Source organism: Neoarius graeffei, chromosome 21 (assembly GCF_027579695.1).
Source record: "Neoarius graeffei isolate fNeoGra1 chromosome 21, fNeoGra1.pri, whole genome shotgun sequence".
NCBI classification, from domain to species: domain Eukaryota; kingdom Metazoa; phylum Chordata; class Actinopteri; order Siluriformes; family Ariidae; genus Neoarius; species Neoarius graeffei.
The window spans coordinates 60,976,910-60,996,830 of NC_083589.1; the positions used below are offsets into that span (position 1 = coordinate 60,976,910).

Genomic DNA, 19,921 nt, shown 5'->3' on the forward strand with positions numbered 1-19,921 from the left:
AACTATGTTTCATGCACAGTGTACTGGATTGCTACTGATAGGCTGAATGATTTTAATCGAATTTAATCTTTCCCGAAAGGCACCGTGTGAGTTAATTAAACATCAGTAATCTCCCCCACAGTCCTACACACCAAGATGTACATGTCACAGTGACTTCTCCTCAACACTGGCAGCTCATATAGTACTGCAACTCTGAGCTGTGTTTTGTGGGATGAAGTCTGCCTTCACCTGTCACCGCTGTATTATACTCCGCTCAGCACCATCACCATCACTTCGGCACCAATCCACCGAGAGATCTGAGGTCGATAGAAGTTCCTTTTGTGCTGCAATCGGATTTCTTATATTTGGATTATACAGTGGTGCTTGAAAGTTTGTGAACCCTTTAGAATTTTCGATAATTCTGCATAAATATGGTCTAAAACATCATCAGATTTTCACACAAGTCCTAAAAGTAGATAAAGAGAACCCAATTAAACAAATGAGACAAAAATATTATACTTGGTCATTTATGTATTGAGGAAAATGATCCAATATTACATATCTGTGAGTGGCAAAAGTATGTGAACCTTTGCTTTCAGTATCTGGTGTGACCCCCTTGTGCAGCAATAACTGCAACTAAACGTTTGCGGTAACTGTTGATCAGTCCTGCACACCGGCTTGGAGGAATTTTAGCCCGTTCCTCTGTACAGAACAGCTTCAACTCTGGGATGTTGGTGGGTTTCCTCACATGAACTGCTTGCTTCAGGTCCTTCCACAACATTTCCATTGGATTAAGGTCAGGACTTTGACTTGGCCATTCCAAAACATTAACTTTATTATTCTTTAACCATTCTTTGGTAGAACGACTTGTGTGCTTAGGGTCGTTGTCTTGCTGCATGACCCACCTTCTCTTGAGATTCAGTTCATGGACAGATGTCCTGACATTTTCCTTTAGAATTTACTGGGATGATTCAAAATTCATTGTTCCATCAATGATGGCAAGCCGTCCTGGCCCAGATGCAGCAAAACAGGCCCAAACCATGATACTACCACCACCATGTTTCACAGATGGGATAAGGTTCTTATGCTGGAATGCAGTGTTTTCCTTTCTCCAAACATAACACTTCTCATTTAAACCAAAAAGTTCTATTTTGGTCTCATCCATCCACAAAACATTTTTCCAATAGCCTTCTGGCTTGTCCATGTGATCTTTAAAAACTGCAGATGAGCAGCAATGCTCTTTTTGGAGAGCAGTGGCTTTCTCCTTGCAACCCTGCCATGCACACCATTGTTGTTCAGTGTTCTTCTGATGGTGGACTCATGACCATTAACTTTAGCCAATATGAGAGAGGCCTTCAGTTGCTTAGAAGTTACCCTGGGGTCCTTTGTGACCTCACCGACTATTACACGCCTTGCTCTTGGAGTGATCTTTGTTGGTCGACCACTCCTGGGGAGGGTAACAATGGTCTTGAATTTCCTCCATTTGTACACAATCTGTCTGACTGTGGATTGGTGGAGTCCAAACTCTTTAGAGATGGTTTTGTAACCTTTTCCAGCTGATGAGCATCAACAACGCTTTTTCTGAGGTCCCCAGAAATCTCCTTTGTTCGTGCCATGATACACTTCCACAAACATGTGTTGTGAAGATCAGACTTTGATAGATCCCTGTTCTTTAAATAAAACAGGGTGCCCACTCACACCTGATTGTCATCCCATTGATTGAAAACACCTGACTCTAATTTCACCTTCAAATTAACTGCTAATCCTAGAGGTTCACATACTTTTGCCACTCACAGATATGTAATATTGGATCATTTTCCTCAATAAATAAATGACCAAGTATAATATTTTTGTCTCATTTGTTTAACTGGGTTCTCTTTATCTACTTTTAGGACTTGTGTGAAAATCTGATGATGTTTTAGGTCATATTTATGCAGAAATATAGAAAATTCTAAAGGGTTCACAAACTTTCAAGCACCACTGTATATATTATCCAAAGATATTATTGACAGTCTTGCTCATTAGGGATAGATTAGGGATAAAATTAGCTCATGTTTTAAGTCGTTCAAAATCTGTAAAGCTGCTTTGCAACAATATTTATTGTTAAAAGCGCTATACAAATAAACTTGACTTGACTTGATATTTCAGGTTGTGTTGAAGGATGTTGGTAGAAAGGAAGGATGTAATGAGACATGCCTGGATTTATCAGTTTAAAAAAATTACGGATTCATATTCTCACGGTGCATCTGATTTTCACCTACATGCTCAGACAGTCATTGACAGATAACATCTGTCTGCTTGAACTGATTTTCCACTTTGCCTGTTCTTAACTCGGCCTCTGGCTGGACCTGTCTGAATCTATAACGTGGCCTCCAGCATTATCCGCATGACACCAGAATCTAACATTCAGTACGCATACATTGGTCACGCACTTCTGTAATGTCTTCAAATATACATCTGAAAGTATAGATATTACATCAGCAGTTAACCGAGACTGAGACGTAATGCGTTTTTGAGAAGGCGCGCTTAATCTAAATGCTAAAGTTGAGAAGAGATGTCCTGCTGTGCCTCCTCCATAAAGATAGACAATCGTGTGTTTAATGTACCATGTCCTTTCGGAGGAAATGGAGATGAGGATTTGTGCCACGGGAGAAGTAGTGAGTGTAGTAGCACTGTAAATATATAACTTTTCTTCTGGGGATATGAAGTATAAACTCTAATCTGGATCTACTCTCTCTAATCTTTTACTGGATTTTTTTTCACCTTAGACAAAAATGTAAATGAGCCATTTATTTATTTATTTAGTTAGTTATTTGGACATTGAGATGACAGAACCATTTATGCCACAATGATGTTGAATTCTCGAATCTGATTGGTCTGAAGGTGTGAATTATTTTCGTGTAATGGTACAGCTCAGACAGTACTTTTAGCTGTAAGATGAATGACAGGTTAATATTAATGCACTTGTTTTAATACATTGTTGTTTCTATAGCAACAGCTCAAATGCTTTTTTTCATTTGTAACAGTGAAAGCTTGTCAGGAAAATCTGCAGGACAGAGGAGTTTACACTTTCAGGGTTCTCAGTAAAATGACAAAACTGCATGTGTGTGTGTGTGAGAGAGAGAGAGAGAGAGAGAGAGAGAGAGAAAGCCTGGTGAGGGAATGCCTGTTAATCGTAGCTATAACGTAAGTGAGAACAGGAATTAACTTGTCTCTCAGACATTCATAAACATTAGCTCTAACCATAAATCTTTAAAAATTACATGATAACATCGCGATAATATGCAACAGTTGGGTCCGATCCACTAACTTGACTGAACACAAATTATATTAAGTGCAAAAGATGCTTAAAAATCATCCTTCATTGTCTTAGGGTGCTTTTTCAGAGCAGGTTGCCAACTGTGTAACTTCTACATATCAGTCACATCCTTCTGTATTCCACGCTCGGAGACCCCGAGTATTGACAGGTTTGTGTTTTTGTGTTTTGCCCGAATTCCCCATGGCTGCGATTATAAAACATGGTGTGTATATAAGCTAAAGCAGATCAAATCCACATTTTAACATCTGACTACAGCTTTTAGCCTCTTGACACTGACATACAGGCTGACATTTCTTTCCATGAATGGCCTTGATTGTTTAAAAAAATCGCACATTAAAGAAGCAGTTTGTAATTTTAGAGCTGTCTGTAAGTCCTGCTGCAATGACACTAAAACATTAACACTACCGTATACCCTCATGAACCTGCACCATATGATTAAAAAAAATACTACGTATGCCTTTTGTGTTTTCTCACAGTTTAGCACTAGCAGTCCCAGCATTTTTCTGTCTACCTAGAAGACCCACATAGGGGCCATTTGGCCCGACCGCTTTTCCCCAATACACTAATCACTCATTTTGTTATGGTAATGAGGCTGTTAGTGGCAGTGTGTGGGGTGAGGGGGTCACACTTCACACACTTCACACTTCAGTGGTGAAGTCATGTTGGCTACTTCTGTGTGAATGTGAGAATGAGGAATAAAAACACATTCTATTCTAAAATGTGAACATGTGAATGTCCCATGTGACCATAACGACTCATGTGACTGCAACCAGACAATTGTTTGATGGATAAATACCTCAGTGCACATGGACTATCGCTTCAGTTCCCTCAAGAATTTTGTGGTGAAAGAAGCTCCTCTCCAAGGAACGAAGATGCAGAGATTCAACATTCAACATTCAACAGGCATTGTAAGATTTCATTTCTAAGCTGTAAGGTAACTAACAGCCACATTTCCATAACAAAATGAGTGTCTACAGGGAGGACTTGGGGCCAATTGGCCCTCTTGTGGGTTTTCTAGGTAAAAAGGCCAAATGGCCCCTGTCTGGGACTTCTATTAAGGATATGGATGGGGTGGAGCCTATTTCTGGGCCAGAAATATAGACAAAAGCTTAAACGCAAGAAATTAAGAAAGTTAATTGTATTGCACTGTTCTGCACAGTGTCAGACTTTTTCAGTGTATTATTGAATGTAGGGGGCCAAACATAAAGTGCTCCTAATCCTCTTGTTTCCATTTGGATTTTTTCTTTTTCTTCTTCTCCTCCTCCTTCTCCTTTCTTATTAATTTCTTCTTCTTCTTCTTCTTTCTTATTATCATCTTCTTCTCCTCCTTCTTCCTTATTAATATCTTCTTCCTCCTCCTCCTCCTCCTTCTTCTTCTTCTTCTTCTTCTTCTTCTTCCTCCTCTTCTTCATTCTTATTAATATCTTCTCCTTCTCCTCCTTCTTCTTCTTTCTTATTAATTTCTTCTTCTTCTTCTTCTTCTTCTTCTTCTTCTTCTTCTTCTTCTTCTTCCTCCTTCTCTTCTTTCTTATTAATATCTTCTTCTCCTTCTCCTCCTCCTCCTTCTTCTTCCCCACCTTCTTTCTTATTAATATCTTCTTCTTCTTCTTCTTCTTCTTCTTCTTCTTCTTCTTCTTCTTCTTCTTCCTCTTCTTCTTTCTTATTATCATCATCTCCTCCTCCTTCTTTCTTATTAATATATTCTTCTTCCCCTCCTCCTCCTCCTCCTCCTCCTCCTCCTCCTCCTTCTTCTTCTTCTTCTTCTTCTTCTTCTTCTTCTTCTTCTTCCTCCTCCTCTTCTTCATTCTTATTAATATCTCCTCCTCCTCCTTCTTCTTCTTTCTTATTAATTTCTTCTTCTTCCTTTCTTCTTCTTCCTCCTCCTCTTCTTTCTTATTAATATCTTCTTCTCCTCCTCCTTCTTCTTCTCCACCTTCTTTCTTATTAATATCTTCTTCTTCCTCCTCTTCTTCATTCTTATTAATATCTCCTCCTCCTCCTCCTCCTCCTCCTCCTCCTCCTCCTCCTCCTCCTCCTCCTCCTTCTTTCTTATTAATTTCTTCTTCTTCCTTTTTCTTCTTCCTCCTCCTCTTCTTTCTTATTAATATCTTCTCCTCCTCCTCCTTCATCTTCTCCACCTTCTTTCTTATTAATATCTTCTTCCTCTTTCTTCTTCTTCTTCCTCCTCCTCATCTTCGTTCTTATTAATATCTTCTTCTTCTTCTTCTTCTTCTTCTTCTTCTTCTTCTTCTTCTTCTTCTCCTGTCCCTCTTCCTGCATTAGCATTCCCACCTCCCAGCTCCAGGGTCCCCATTTCAAACCTGAGCTTGGGTCACTTTCACATATTCTCCCTGTGTCTGTGTGGGTTTCCCACACTTTCCAATTTCCTCCCATGTCCTGAAAACATGCCAGTAAGGTGAACTGACTATGATGTTGCCCCTAGGTGTGTGTGTGCGTGTGTGTGCGCGCATATGATGACTTGTGATCGACTGTTGTCCCATTCAGGGTGTATTCCCAGCTCACACCAAGTGTGATTCCATGATAGAGTCCATCACAACCCTGACCAGGATAATGCTCTTACTGCAGATGAGTGAGTGAAGGAATGTTGAGATTTCTAAATATGTTCACCATATGCCAGTCAATTTTACATAGTTTTATTATGGGTCTCGAAATCAAGACATTTCAAAGCTTTGCAAGCCTTCTCTGATGGCTCTGCAGAATGAGTCTTGTTCATAAACATTTTGTTTGGGTTGGAATCAAAGGTGTGTCTGTAATATTTCCTCCTTGTCCCTATCCCACCCCACAGCTTCACGAGCTCTGTGTAAAATCTGTGAAAGCAAAAAAAAAAATCCCTACTTCGGAGGCACATACTTTTCTGAGGTCATACTGCCATCTGGTGGTCATGTTAAAGAATACCACAATTTCATTTTATACTGTTATGAATAACAAACAAATACAGACATTAAAAACACCATAACATGAGTATTATGGCATAAATATTTATTGTAGCACTCTACAGTACTTAGAAATATCTTTGTCTTGTTTCACATGCTGTCTTTTGTGTACTGAGCTGTGAATTGTTTTTTATTTTGCGCTCTGCTTCATCCTTTAGTCTGTCTCTGGGTAAATGGGATGAATGACAGTAAAACTGATGTGATTTCATGGCTTTCTCTGAAATTTATTGATGCATGGCTGTATCTGTTCCCTCTCAGAGTGTCGCACAGCCTTGCCTGCGGACATCGTGTTCTTGGTGGACGAGTCATGGTCAGTTGGTCCTTCCAGCTTCGGCCAAATTAAAGAGTTCATCGCTGAAATTATTCGATCCTTCCAGAGTGGCAGGATCGGACCAGAAGGCGTCCGCTTCGGAGTCACTTTATATGCAGATGTTCCAAGGTATAGTAGATCACCCCTTCACGTTTCTCCAGACGTAATAGCAGGTATAATGTATATTAATAGCAGGAAGGGGCTGGTTGAGATGTAGCTCACTGACAGCGTGCATGCTTTGTGTGTATGAGGTTCAATCTACAGCATTTCCATCCACGGTGGCCTAACGGATAAAGCACTGGCCTCTGAAGTCAGGGTTTGAGCCAGGGTTTGAGTTCCATCTGTGCTATGGGGTAAGCAGAGTGCCGCAGCAGAAGCATGCTGATCCCACAACCCAGAGGTCGATGGATCAAACCCATCCTCTGCTAAATATGGCCTGTTAAAAAGTGGCCAGTATTCCATGGGCTCAACAGCTAAAGCTCAGGAGTTGAAGTCCCAACTCTACCAGGCTGCCACTGTTGGGCTCTTGAGCCTAAAAGTACTTAGAAAGATCTTTGTCTTGTTTCACACGCCGTCTTTTGTGTACTGAGCTGTGATTTCTTTGTGTTTTGCACTGTGGATTTGAAGGCACGCTATTTCATCCATTTGTCCATCAACCTCTCCATGGCTGACCATGTGCTCCAATTTTCTAACAAGCTGACTTGTGCGAAGGAAAGAATTTCACTCTGCTGTGAAGTATATGTGATAATATTATATGTGTACATTATTCCAACAACTGGGAATTGTAAAACTGCTTCAGTTGCACTAAGTTTAGTTCCTGTTGAAGGTTATATCATTCAAATGCCTCTTTCATCCTGATTAACCTTTATACCACGATATGACCTAAGATAGAAGAATTTTGATATTCCATTGAACTGATTTTTTTTTTTCCATTCGAAGTTCAAAGAATATTCAGAAATTATGATGCCTCCAAGGCCTTTCTGAGTTGTTTGAGCAGGGAAAAATATGCATGGGCAACCACTTTGAAATCCTCTACTCTGGCTTTAATGAGAAAAATGTGTTAAGAATGTGTAACAAGCTTTCTGAGGGACTAAAGTAAAGGAAATCAATAGACCAGGTGTAGTATAATAGACAAGGTGTACACCACTGACTATATATACAGGGGTTTAATGAGTAGAGTTGGGGCAAAAAGGGAGAATGTGCAAACTGCACACAGAAAGGCCCCAGTCGGCCGGCAGGTTCGAACCTGGACTCTTCTCACTATTGCCGCTTTTCCACTACCAACGCGGCTGAGCCGTGCCGTGCTGAGTCGGGCTGAGTCGAGCCAAGTGGGGCTGTTGGAGTTGCATTTCGACTACAACCGCGCTGAACCGTGCTGGCTGGAAGTGGGTGGACACATTGGGTGGAGTTAGCGAAAGTGGGTGGACGTCAGGTGATGTCGTTTGGCGGTGCAAACAGTGACATCAGTGATCTTTTAAGCGGTAGTCTCACAACCCGGAGAGTAAACAATAAACATGGAGGACATGGAGTCGTTAGTGTTGCTGGTCTTGGTGCTGTGGCTTGTTGTCACCGACAACGCCAACAGATACTGGCAAGAGCGTATAGATGAGGCGAGGCGCATAAGGCTTCATAATTCTCGTAATTCGTAATTATTCTTCTTCCGGGTTTACGGTGTTTACAGATCCCAGCGTGCTCGCGGGGCGTGTGTGGGCATGTGAGGACACTCCTCCTCACCAATCAGCGCGCAGGGGAGTGTCTGCTCACGCCCCTAGCCTCACTCAGCTCGGTTTGGCTCGCTTCAGCCCCACTCCAAAACCGTGCGAGTTTTGGGGGCTAAGCAGGGCTGAAGCGAGCTGAGTCGTGCTGTTTTTGGATAGTCAAAACGCGAGCCGTGTCGGGCTGAAGTGAGCTGAAGCGAGCTGAAGTGAGCTGAAAAAGGGTAGTGGAAAAGGGCCTTATGTGGCGACAGTGTTAATCTCTGCACCACTGTGAATGAATATGCACTTAAAAAGCCACCACCGATTTGCATGTACATAATAAGAGGTTGGGTTGAACAAAGAACATCATAGGAGCATAACATAATACCACTATCTGTGTCTGTTCAGTGCTCCAAATATCCATATATGTATCTGTTTTTGGGTTTAAACCCAAAATGGGCGTGGCCTAAACCAGAAAGCTGTGACCGTTCCTGATCCTCAGCTACATTACTTCAGTTTATAATTAGATAAGTCTCAACTGGAAATGTTTGTGTGACTGTTTTTCCCCCCCTTGCACAGATTCTGATTTAGTTTGCACCTATTTGTAATATTTTTCTAATGAATTTAAACCTTTTAGCTTAATTTAAGCTAATGCCACACTCACAACCCGCCGGACATGCATGGGTCGCAGGGTTTGGTAGCTCACAGCCGTGCCGCAGGGTCGCGGTGAACCCAGGGGAAAGTTTGGGGGAGGAGTACGGGCAAAGTACTTGTGAAGTACAGGTTGCACGCCTGACTTCCTCGAGGTGTGGGAAAAATCGCACCGTTAGCCCGTGGAAAGCATATATCTGACGCACGTGATCAGTGCGTGTTCAGTGAGTGTGGAATGCGTGTGACTTGCATTTTATCAGTTTCCTGCACTAGGAATGACACAAGCCAGGAGTGGCTATAAAACCAGCGTGTCTGCAGCGTTCTGCATCTGTCTTTCGGCTGAAGAACAATATCGCTTCATGCTGCTCCTCAGTTTCTATCATCTGCCTATAAGGGTCCAACTCCCTCAGTCATTGCGGCGGTATGGTGACAGCCATCTTCTTCCCTTCTACAATGCTACACGTTACACGATCGGTTCTTTGGTTCCTCCCCAATATATATAGCCAGAGTCTTGCCCCTCGTGTCGCGTGCGGGTTGTGTGCGCTGCATGCACGCTACACATAGGGGTAGAAAGTGAGATGTACTTCTGTTTTGGGGGCCGCACAAATACCAAGTGTGGAGTACTTGTGTAGTACTTCTGAGGCATGTCACTTGTACAATGACCGTGCGTCACTCGTGTGTGTTACTGTCATTGCAAAGCCCCTACTAGCCGCGCTGCTGACTTGCTTCAGGGGTACGAAAGGAGTACGGGTTCCGTACGTAATGTATGCCTTCTTGATTTTTTGCAAGACCTGTAGAATTTGCATGTGCAGGACCAAAAGTCTCCACGGCCAGTCTGCGACCTTCTACAGCGCTGAACACACGCAAGCGTCGCGCAAGTCTCAAGCACGGTTTTGCCAAGTTTTTTTTTTTAACCGTAGACTGCCCGTAGTAGCACGTATGGCGGATTGTGAGTGAGCCTTAAGGATGAATGAATAAAGGCTGTAAATGCATCCTGTGTTCATGAACGTGCTCTTGGTTCGCCGACCGTCTCTGTCATTCCTCCATCTTCTGCTGGTCCAACTTCTTTTGTGATGTTTTGTGGGATCCTTGTCAAGATGCAAACCTGTATACCCCATGGGGGGAAAACAAAGCAAAACAAAACAGACAGACAATGCCTCTTCTACGGTATGTCCATCTTTATTTGTGTCTGTTACAACATATATTATCTCTTAGTTCTGAATAATCTATTTATATGTGGTGACAACTTTATATAAAGCTTAACATCTGGCCTGCCATTGGTAATTAAACTAAACCAGAAGCATATATAAGAGAGATGTACAGTAAACTTGATTTACTCCCATTTTCATCATATCAGCATTGAGAATGCTTTATGATACCACATGAATTTATTATTGGCACCCTCCTTCGAGTCCTCAATCCTAATTGTATACTATAAAAGGAAATGTGTGTGACTGACCACTAAGTGTGTGTATGGCTAAAGTGTTGGTGTATAAGGTTGAGCCAGGCATTATATTTAGGGTAAAGTATTAAAGAGAAGGTGTGTTGGTGTATTTCTGTTATCAGGATGCATGTTGCTCTGACGGACTACTCCACCCTGGAGGAAATATTAAACGCTGTGGAGGAGCTTCCATACGAAGGAGGAGGCAGTCGCACGGGTGTGGCCCTGGAGTTCCTCATGGAATCTGTCTTTAGTCTGTCGATTGTCCGGGAAAACACTCCAAAGGTGTGATTTTTATATATGTATGTGTGTGTGTGTGTGTGTGCTATCCAACTAAGGGCGTCACGGTGGTGTAGTGGTTAGCGCTGTCGCCTCACAGCAAGAAGGTCCGGGTTCGAGCCCCGTGGCCGGCGAGGGCCTTTCTGTGCGGAGTTTGCATGTTCTCCCCGTGTCCGCGTGGGTTTCCTCCGGGTGCTCCGGTTTCCCCCACAGTCCAAAGACATGCAGGTTAGGTTAACTGGTGGCTCTAAATTGAGCGTAGGTGTGAATGTGAGTGTGAATGGTTGTCTGTGTCTATGTGTCAGCCCTGTGATGACCTGGCGACTTGTCCAGGGTGTACCCCGCCTTTCGCCCGTAGTCAGCTGGGATAGGCTCCAGCTCGCCAAGACCCTGTAGAACAGGATAAAGCGGCTACAGATAATGAGATGAGATGAGACTATCCAACTACCATGGATTCTGTGCTTTATAATCAAACATGTGCAATGCTAAGAGACGGGATAGATAAGCAGCTGGAAGAAGTCCTTTTAACCTTAACATCTGGTGTTAAGGAATCTGATATTTGATCACTTTTTCTATGTATTCTCCAGCCAGAGAACTGACATTCCTCCCAGCACGTTTGGTCTTATATTAATATAGTAGCTGTAATGTTAAGACGCCACTGCATCGAAACAAGAACTTCATTAGGATTTCAGACCACATACAGCTGTTTGTCCTACAGAGACGAGCACCTGATGTGCAAATGAGGCAGCAGCCAAAGGAGAGGTTTGCTGTAATTAACTGCAGAGATATCAGCTTTTATTTAAAATCAGCTCACACACGCGCACACGTGCCGCGGCATAATGCTGCGTGGTGAATTTTGATGAACTCGATCCTCTACTTCAGGTGAACTTTATATAAAAGCAGCCACACTTTCATAATGACAAATAATCATTTCTGTCTGAGACAAATCTCACATGTTCGAGCTTGTTATGGATTTAATTAGATGATCTATAAAACTGCACATAACACATTAGTGCTATATAGTAAGGTTGCCTTAACTGACCTTATTCACTGTGTTAAGTAAAGATTGAAACACTTCAAGATGTGCTTTTATCAGAAACTAATCAACAACTGAGTGGTGTGACGCTTTATTCCTTTTATACGATAACAATTTACCAACCTGAACACATCCTGCTTTTTATTTGCGTTTACTGTTGTGGAACAGCCATAAAACAACCTATAAACAGTCATTCTCTCGCCAACTTCTCTCTTATTCTCTCTTTTGAAGTTAATAAGACTTAAACTGAAAGACACAGCTTTACCTCTGACTCTTACAAAGTGCTGATGCCAGAGACTCCTTCCACAAAATGTTAAATAAACATCTCCTTTCAGAAAATGTCACCATATTAACAAATACATGTGTTTTTGTAGCGCGTCTGCCAAACACGTCATACTGTACACACACTGGCCACTTTATTAGGAACACCCACCCAACCACCTGCTGTTTTACGCCATTACCTAATCAGCCGATCACTTGACAGCAGCACGATGCATCAAATCACGCAGATACACAGTCAAGAGCTTCAGTTAATGCTCACAATGTTCAAACATCTCATCTCATCTCATTATCTGTAGCCGCTTTATCCTGTTCTACAGGGTCGCAGGCGAGCTGGAGCCTATCCCAGCTGACTACGGGCGAAAGGCGGGGTTCACCCTGGACAAGTCGCCAGGTCATCACAGGGCTGACACATAGACACAGACAACCATTCACACTCACATTCACACCTACGCTCAATTTAGAGTCACCAGTTAACCTAACCTGCATGTCTTTGGACTGTGGGGGAAAACGGAGCACCCGGAGGAAACCCACGCGGACACGGGGAGAACATGCAAACTCCGCACAGAAAGGCCCTCGCCGGCCACGGGGCTCGAACCCGGACCTTCTTGCTGTGAGGCGACAGCGCTAACCACTACACCACCGTGCCGCCCTGTTCAAACATCAGAATGGGAAAAACTGTGATCTCACAGACTTTCTCTCACTGTGGTATGGGTGTTGGTTTGAGCCAGATGGAGCGTGAAGGTTTGAGTATTTCAGAAGCTGCTGATCTCCTCCTGGGGTTTTCACACACAACAGTCTCTAGAGTTTACACAGAATGGTGCAGAAAACAAAAAACACTGAGTGAGTGAGCGACAGTTCTGTGGGTGGAAACAAACGCCTTGTTGATGAGAGAGGGTCAGAGGGAAATGGACAGATTGGTTCAAGCTTTTTTGCCAGGAAGGAAACAGTAACTCATATAATCACTCTTTACAACCGTGGTGAGCAGAAAAGCATCTCAGCATGCAACAGCAGAAGGACACATTGGGTTCCACTCCTGCAGCCAAGAACAGGGATCTTACAATCAACAAGTTCCTAATAAAGTGTCCGGGGAATGTAAACATGTGGCTTGTGAGTTATAGAAAATCAGTTGATGCCTTTTGACCAATTAGAATTGAGAATTCAGCATTAATGTGGTGCAGTTAACATCAGCACATAAGTAGATGTCCTGTAAGTGTTGGTAATCAGCTGAATTATAGTCTTAGGGTATAAATATTGGCACCCACAGCTCGCTCACGTTTTATTAATTTAGAATATTTGTTTTCAACAGTTAGCAAATTAATTAAGGCAGTAGTTCTTTATGGCCATCATGGACTTACTCATAGATGGAATAAACTTCGGTTAGTGCAGGTGCTATCTGGCCTATATAGTTTGTTATTTACAATAATTAATTCTGACATTATTTCCTTCACAATCCTAATGCTGTGTTAATCCAAAAGTAGTTTTGTTTGCTAATGCAGTAGATAACGTTAATTAAGGGAACCGCTTATACTTTTCGAGCACCTTCTTGTCGTATTCTGCTGTTTAGAGTGCACAGAAAAAAAAGAAAATAAACCAGATCTCCAACGCAATATATTCCTGTCTAATTTCAGATTGCAGTGCTCATTACTAACGGCAGATCGGATGACGTGATCGATGGACCGGTTAAAGCATTGGCGGAGAGTGGCATCTCTGTTTTCGCAGTAGGTAAGCAGTATCCTCGACATCACTCCTTCCTGTACTGGTACATTGGGATTAGTCATAAGATCCATCAATATACTGTGTATCAGCAAATACGGATGTGTTGATGCAGCTTGTGTTTGTCAGCGTTTGGCTTTGCTGCCTTGACTCCTTAACGCTCGTCTCAATCTCGATGCCCAGAGTGTAGAAATAATTACAGCTCATTAGAGAGTGGCCAGCTAATTGCAGTGATTTTTCATCAGGCATGTCTCCTTTACCCCTCTGATGTTCTGACACTCAGAATCTCTAATCAATCTGCCCCACAGAGGCCAGAATAAATCAGCTCCATACGTCTACACCAGAACATCACACATCCGCACAGCATCGCAAACTCTTTTAAGCAGAAAGTAACCGATGCATGCTGGAAGAGTCACTAGAAGTTGCTACGTGATGCCATAGCCTAATTTGCATATTCATAGACACATAAAGAAATGCTGTCGACCAAAATGGCTTAAAAGTAATGAAATTAAATGTTTCAACATTAAAAAATACTTTAAACAGTAATCAGTGAGCCATAATAAATGAAACAAAGTCAATATTTGGTGTGAGACGACCCTTTGGTTTAAAAAAAAAAAAAAAATATATATATATATATATATATATATATATATATATATATATATATATACGTCTGAGGTCCAGTGAGTGCAGTTTTATGTGGAAATGATCTGTAGGTTTTCCTGAGCATCTTACAGAACCAGCCACAGTTCTTCTGGACACTTTGACTGTCACACTCACTTCTTCATTTTACACCAAAACCCAGCAGCCTTCATTATGCTTTCTTTTTTCATCTGAAAAGTAGTCTGTTAGGGCGGCACGGTGGTGTAGTGGTTAGCGCTGTCGCCTCACAGCAAGAAGGTCCGGGTTCGAGCCCCGTGGCCGGCGAAGGCCTTTCTGTGTGGAGTTTGCTTGTTCTCCCCGTGTCCGCGTGGGTTTCCTCCGGGTGCTCCGGTTTCCCCCACAGTCCAAAGACATGCAGGTTAGGTTAACTGGTGACTCTAAATTGACCGTAGGTGTGAATGTGAGTGTGAATGGTTGTCTGTGTCTATGTGTCAGCCCTGTGATGACCTGGCGACTTGTCCAGGGTGAACCCCGCCTTTCGCCCGTAGTCAGCTGGGATAGGCTCCAGCTCGCCTGCGACCCTGTAGAACAGGATAAAGCAGCTAGAGATAATGAGATGAGATGAAGTAGTCTGTTATGTAATACTGCTCAGATACAAACTTTTTTTTTTCTGTAACATTTAATTTTGTGCTGGAAAACAAACGTTTGGACTCTAAAATGTTTTTGTACCAACTCGATAATGTAGAAATCATAAAATAGAAATCTTTGTATGAAAAAAAAATGGGGGGGCTAAGACTTTTGCAGTGTTATACTATATAGGGTCTGGGTTATGATAATAGTGTTATAGTACTTATGTAGTGCTTTCAGCACCATTTGGGAATCAACCACCATAAAAGAGTGAATTGTGTTAAGTGCTTTTTGGAAATATTGTTATTTTTGAAGACATATATTAGATACATTAAAGCATATTTCATATTTGAGGCATAATTGGTATATTATGGTACATTATAAAATATAACAAGTGTGTGTGTTACTCAGGTGTGAGGAATGCAGATCCGGAGGAGCTGAGGAGGATAGTGAGCGAGCCTCGTGAGGAGCACCTGATGCTCAGCCCTGATTCATCCTATCTAGAGAACCTGCTGCCCAAAATCTCACGCCGAGTGTGTTTCACCGCCTCCGAACCTCCTCGACCTGTTATACACACACGTCCGGGTGAGACACGCAACACGAACACACTCACAAGAGGAGACACAGCCTGAACTCGGCTTCACTCAAGTAGAAATGAATCTCGTGCCATCTGTTGGCCTCTGTCTATCTGTCTAGCCTTCTCTGACTGTCTGTCTCTCTCTTTATCACTGTAATCTTTCTCTCTCTGTGCGATAGTGATGAAGAAGGTGGTCGGCCCCAGGGACCTGCAGGTCAGTGAGGTGAGCTACAATTCTCTGCAGCTCTCCTGGAGTCAGGCCACTGGAGACGTGACGGGTTACAGGCTGCTGATCGCTCCTGTGTCTCCGAAGGGCCATCTGCTCCCGACAAAACCTCAACAGGTGAGACACACACACACGAGCAACAGGCTACTGACACACTCTCACCTGTGCTAATTGGTCATATTCAGAGTTGGGAGTCATATTCACATCATCCAGTCAGGTCTGAAATAAGATAAATTTTTATTAATCCCACATGGTGAAGTTAAAGTGTTAGAGCAGCATGAGAGGAAAATAAAATCTAAAAATATGTGTAAAGGTAAATCAGTAATATTGATTTTAAAGTTGCATAAGGAGATACAGAAGGGCCTGAACACTGTTGGTCATCAGATGTTTTATCTTAAAATGACAGCACATGTATTATTGAGTCAGGGGAGAAAAATATCCCCTAAAACGTCATGTACCTACGTTGCTATGAGTCGCCCTGGTAATCCTGTGATTAGTAACTCTCACAGTGATTAACAATCACAGCTTCAAACTGGCAGGAAACTGTGAAAATCGGCCCAAGAAACACCATTGCACCTGAAAGAAGTAAAAACAAAGACCCTTAATTTTCTACTACGACTTAATACAAACACACAGGCATCATAACAGACAGGAGGAAACACAGAATCATGCATTCTAAACCTTATCCCTGTATCTCAGCTTGATTTGAAGGCAGATGTGGGAAATACTAAAGTAACGGGCTTGACCCCAAAGACCGAGTACTCTCTCACTGTCTACGCCGTCTACCCCGGACATACCGGAGAATCCTCTACTGTAATCGTCGAGACACGTAAGTATTATCATCACCAGATCACAAAATCACCAATGAAACGTTATCAAAACTGTCTATTATCATTATACAGTATATCGAAATTTAGTCTAAAGCCGAGTAACATAACATATAAGAACAAATAATGTCAACTTCACAATTTTACTCAAAATTTAATATGATGCAGAATTTTTCAAGTCTAGTGTAGATTAAGTGGGAATTATTTCAGGAATAAAAAGCTGATGATACATATTTATCTTAAAATGTGATTGTAAGGGAGTTGGTGGATTTTTATTTATTTATTTATTTATTTATTTTGCCTTTTTTACTCCAAAAGTGAACCCTGGCTGTAAACAGTTAGGGAACCTGTAAGACATGTAACGATATATCACGTGACAATAAATCGCGATACAAATATATGATTATTCAAACAAATGAAGTAAAATATGAATCATGATTATTATTAGGCCGTGTAGTCTCTTATGCTAAGGTCACATATAGCCGGTTGATCCATGAGAACCGTCGCTGGGACCTACCGTGGCCATTTCAGCAGGTTTTGGAGGTGATCATTGCATAAATTTGGGCGGAGTAAATATGCAAACGAAGCCATGGTAGCCGTGACGGTAGTGATGGAAGATGGCAGTAAAACCAGTGGTAGTAGCGACGTATAGTGACATATGGCCTTATGGCAGTGTGTACGGTTTTCATGACTGCAGGATGTCATAGCCACGGCAAGATGAAATAAGCCACGCCCCCTAGGCACAATTCACTTTCTGCAGAATGTTGTTCCGTGAATGTTTTGAGCTCGATGGTTGTGACGAAATGCTACAGTAACCCCCAGTAGCCCATGTAAGAAGAAGAAGAAACCTTTATTTGTCACATGCACGCTTCAAGCACAGTGAGATTCGTCCTCTGCATTTAACCCATCTGAAGCAGTGAACACACACACACACACCCAGAGCAGTGGGCAGCCACACTACAGCGCCCAGGGAGCAGTCAGGGGTTCGGTACCTCGCTCAAGGGCACTTCAGTCCAAGGCCGCCCCACGTCAACCTAACTGCATGTCTTCGGACTGCGGGGGAAACCAGAGCACCTGGAGGAAACCCACGCAGACACGGGGAGAACATGCAAACTCCACACAGAAAGGCTTGGCTGGGCTCGAACCCAGAACCTTCTTGCTGTGAGGTGACAGTGCTAACCACTACACCAACCTGCCACCTGTAAGCCTCACGTATGCCTCAAGGATGCTCACGAATACCTTCACGGTTGTGACGGATGAATTCATCCGGCACTTGAACCACAGCAATTTTCAACACGACCAAACTTTCCAGGGATGAAAGCCACACCCTCCCAATTATCAAGGTAGCTCCCAATTACAATTACCTGTTTTGACGGAAGGGCCTGGGATGCTTGCTGGTTGACCCCCGGAAGGCTCAAAATTGTCTACCAGCGTCTACCGTAAAGTGATTCCAGCTATGTGAGACCTTAGCTTTAGTTTCCTATCTGTAATTGGGTTGTTCATGCCGAAAATGCTGCAAAAACACACAAAAAAAAACCTCATCTAAAATAGGAAAGAGCTATTGTGCGATTGTACAAATAAATCTCATCTCATCTCATTATCTCTAGCCACTTTATCCTGTTCTACAGGGTCGCAGGCGAGCTGGAGCCTATCCCAGCTGACTACGGGCGAAAGGCGGGGTTCACCCTGGACAAGTCGCCAGGTCATCACAGGGCTGACACATAGAGACAGACAACCATTCACACTCACATTCACACCTACGCTCAATTTAGAGTCACCAGTTAACCTAACCTGCATGTCTTTGGACTGTGGGGGAAACCGGAGCACCCGGAGGAAACCCACGCGGTCACGGGGAGAACATGCAAACTCCACACAGAAAGGCCCTCGCCGGCCACGGGGCTCGAACCCAGGACCTTCTTGCTGTGAGGCAACAGCGCTAACCGCTACACCACCGTGCCGCCCCTGTACAAATAGATTTAACAAGAAATCAGAGCTCTCTTTTTACAGACTGTTGAAAGGTAAAGAAAAGAGAGAGAAAATGGAAGGTAGTAAAAAGTAAGAGAAGGCCTATTTGTCATTTAACTTTTTTTATTATTAATAAAAGGAATATTTTAGTTAATAGGCTGTTATATTTTACTCAAATGTTTCCAAATGTGGGTTAATAATTATTGTTGGTTATTAAGAAAATGAAATAAAAGTTGTTGTTTTTTTTTAACCAAAGGAATATTTCAAGTGCCCTTGACTGTTTGGTTATTTGTACCAATTTGTGTTTGCGCGTGTGTGTATGTATATGAGTGTTTAGTCTAGTTACTATCTAGAGTGTTTATACTGTTTATATTGTCTGTTTGAGTGTTTAGTCTGTCTTGTTATCTAGTGTTTATACTGTTTATTTATACTGTTTATATTGTTTGAGTGTTTAGTCTAGTTCATATCTAGAGTGTTTTATACTGTTTATATTGTCTGAGTGTTTAGTCTGTCCTGTTCTTATCTAGTGTTTATACTGTTTATTTATTCTGTTTATATTATTTGAGTGTTTAGTCTGTCTAGTTCCTATCTAGAGTATTTATACTGTTTATATTGTTTGTTTTTTCAATTATTCTATTTTTATTCTATTTTTATTTATTGCATTGCCAGTTTGCACCGTGGGTCAGGGAGGACTGATATTTCATCTGTGCTGTATGTCGAGCATGTATAGCATATTTGACAATAAAGTTGACTTGACTTAAATATTTACGTTGATGAATTTGGGGGAAAAAAGGAAGAAAACACTCAGGGATGTGCTCTTATAGGAAAATCATCAATAGCATGATGTGTCCTGACATGAAGCGAAGTTACGTTACCACCCAAAAGTTGATTACCTTCCTATAACAGCATGCCTTGAAGTGTTTTATTCTTCTTAAGCCGCAACAGTTTGCCAGTGTGTACAATACACTGTGCTTTTTAACTGTTTATATTTACACTTAATGTCATGGAACATCCACAAATCAAGTTAGTTCATACTTACTTTATAACAGCTATAAACAGTCATTAAGTCAGTTTACTCATTGAGAAACCTCAAAGCATAAACTCCTCTGTACATGGTGGAAAACTTACTGACTGTTACAAAGCACTGAAACTGGAGACTCCTTCCATAAATAAACATCTCATCACACTATAGATATGTTTTCTTTGTTAAATAGCAACATATTATTTTTAAAATGTGCTTATTGTTAGCCTTGGATGATGCAGCTCGTCTGGTTTACGACACTTATGAACGAGGTGTTACTACAGAAACAATAACATGAACGAGAGCGTTTATATAAATCTGTGATTTGCAGCTGCACTACTGTCAGAAACTAATCAACACATTCTGACTAATCAGATTATAAAATCGACAGCACTGTAGTATCTTATAGTTTGA

At 42.0% G+C, this 19,921-nt stretch overlaps 1 protein-coding gene across 10 annotated transcripts in view; it reads left to right on the forward strand.

Annotated features, from left to right (window-relative positions):
* col7a1l (collagen type VII alpha 1-like) overlaps window positions 1-19,921 on the forward strand; it is a 277,370-nt gene that overhangs the window by 73,488 nt on the left and 183,961 nt on the right. For 9 of the 10 annotated variants that reach the window (XM_060903444.1, XM_060903446.1, XM_060903447.1 and 6 more), the window contains 6 exons: window positions 6,511-6,691; window positions 10,477-10,636; window positions 13,577-13,670; window positions 15,303-15,476; window positions 15,648-15,811; window positions 16,394-16,523. In XM_060903444.1, the coding sequence (XP_060759427.1) occupies window positions 6,511-6,691; window positions 10,477-10,636; window positions 13,577-13,670; window positions 15,303-15,476; window positions 15,648-15,811; window positions 16,394-16,523 (903 nt within the window). Of the gene's footprint in view, window positions 1-5,829; window positions 5,889-6,510; window positions 6,692-10,476; window positions 10,637-13,576; window positions 13,671-15,302; window positions 15,477-15,647; window positions 15,812-16,393; window positions 16,524-19,921 lie in introns of those variants that run through there. The other variant, XM_060903450.1, reaches the window with a different exon arrangement.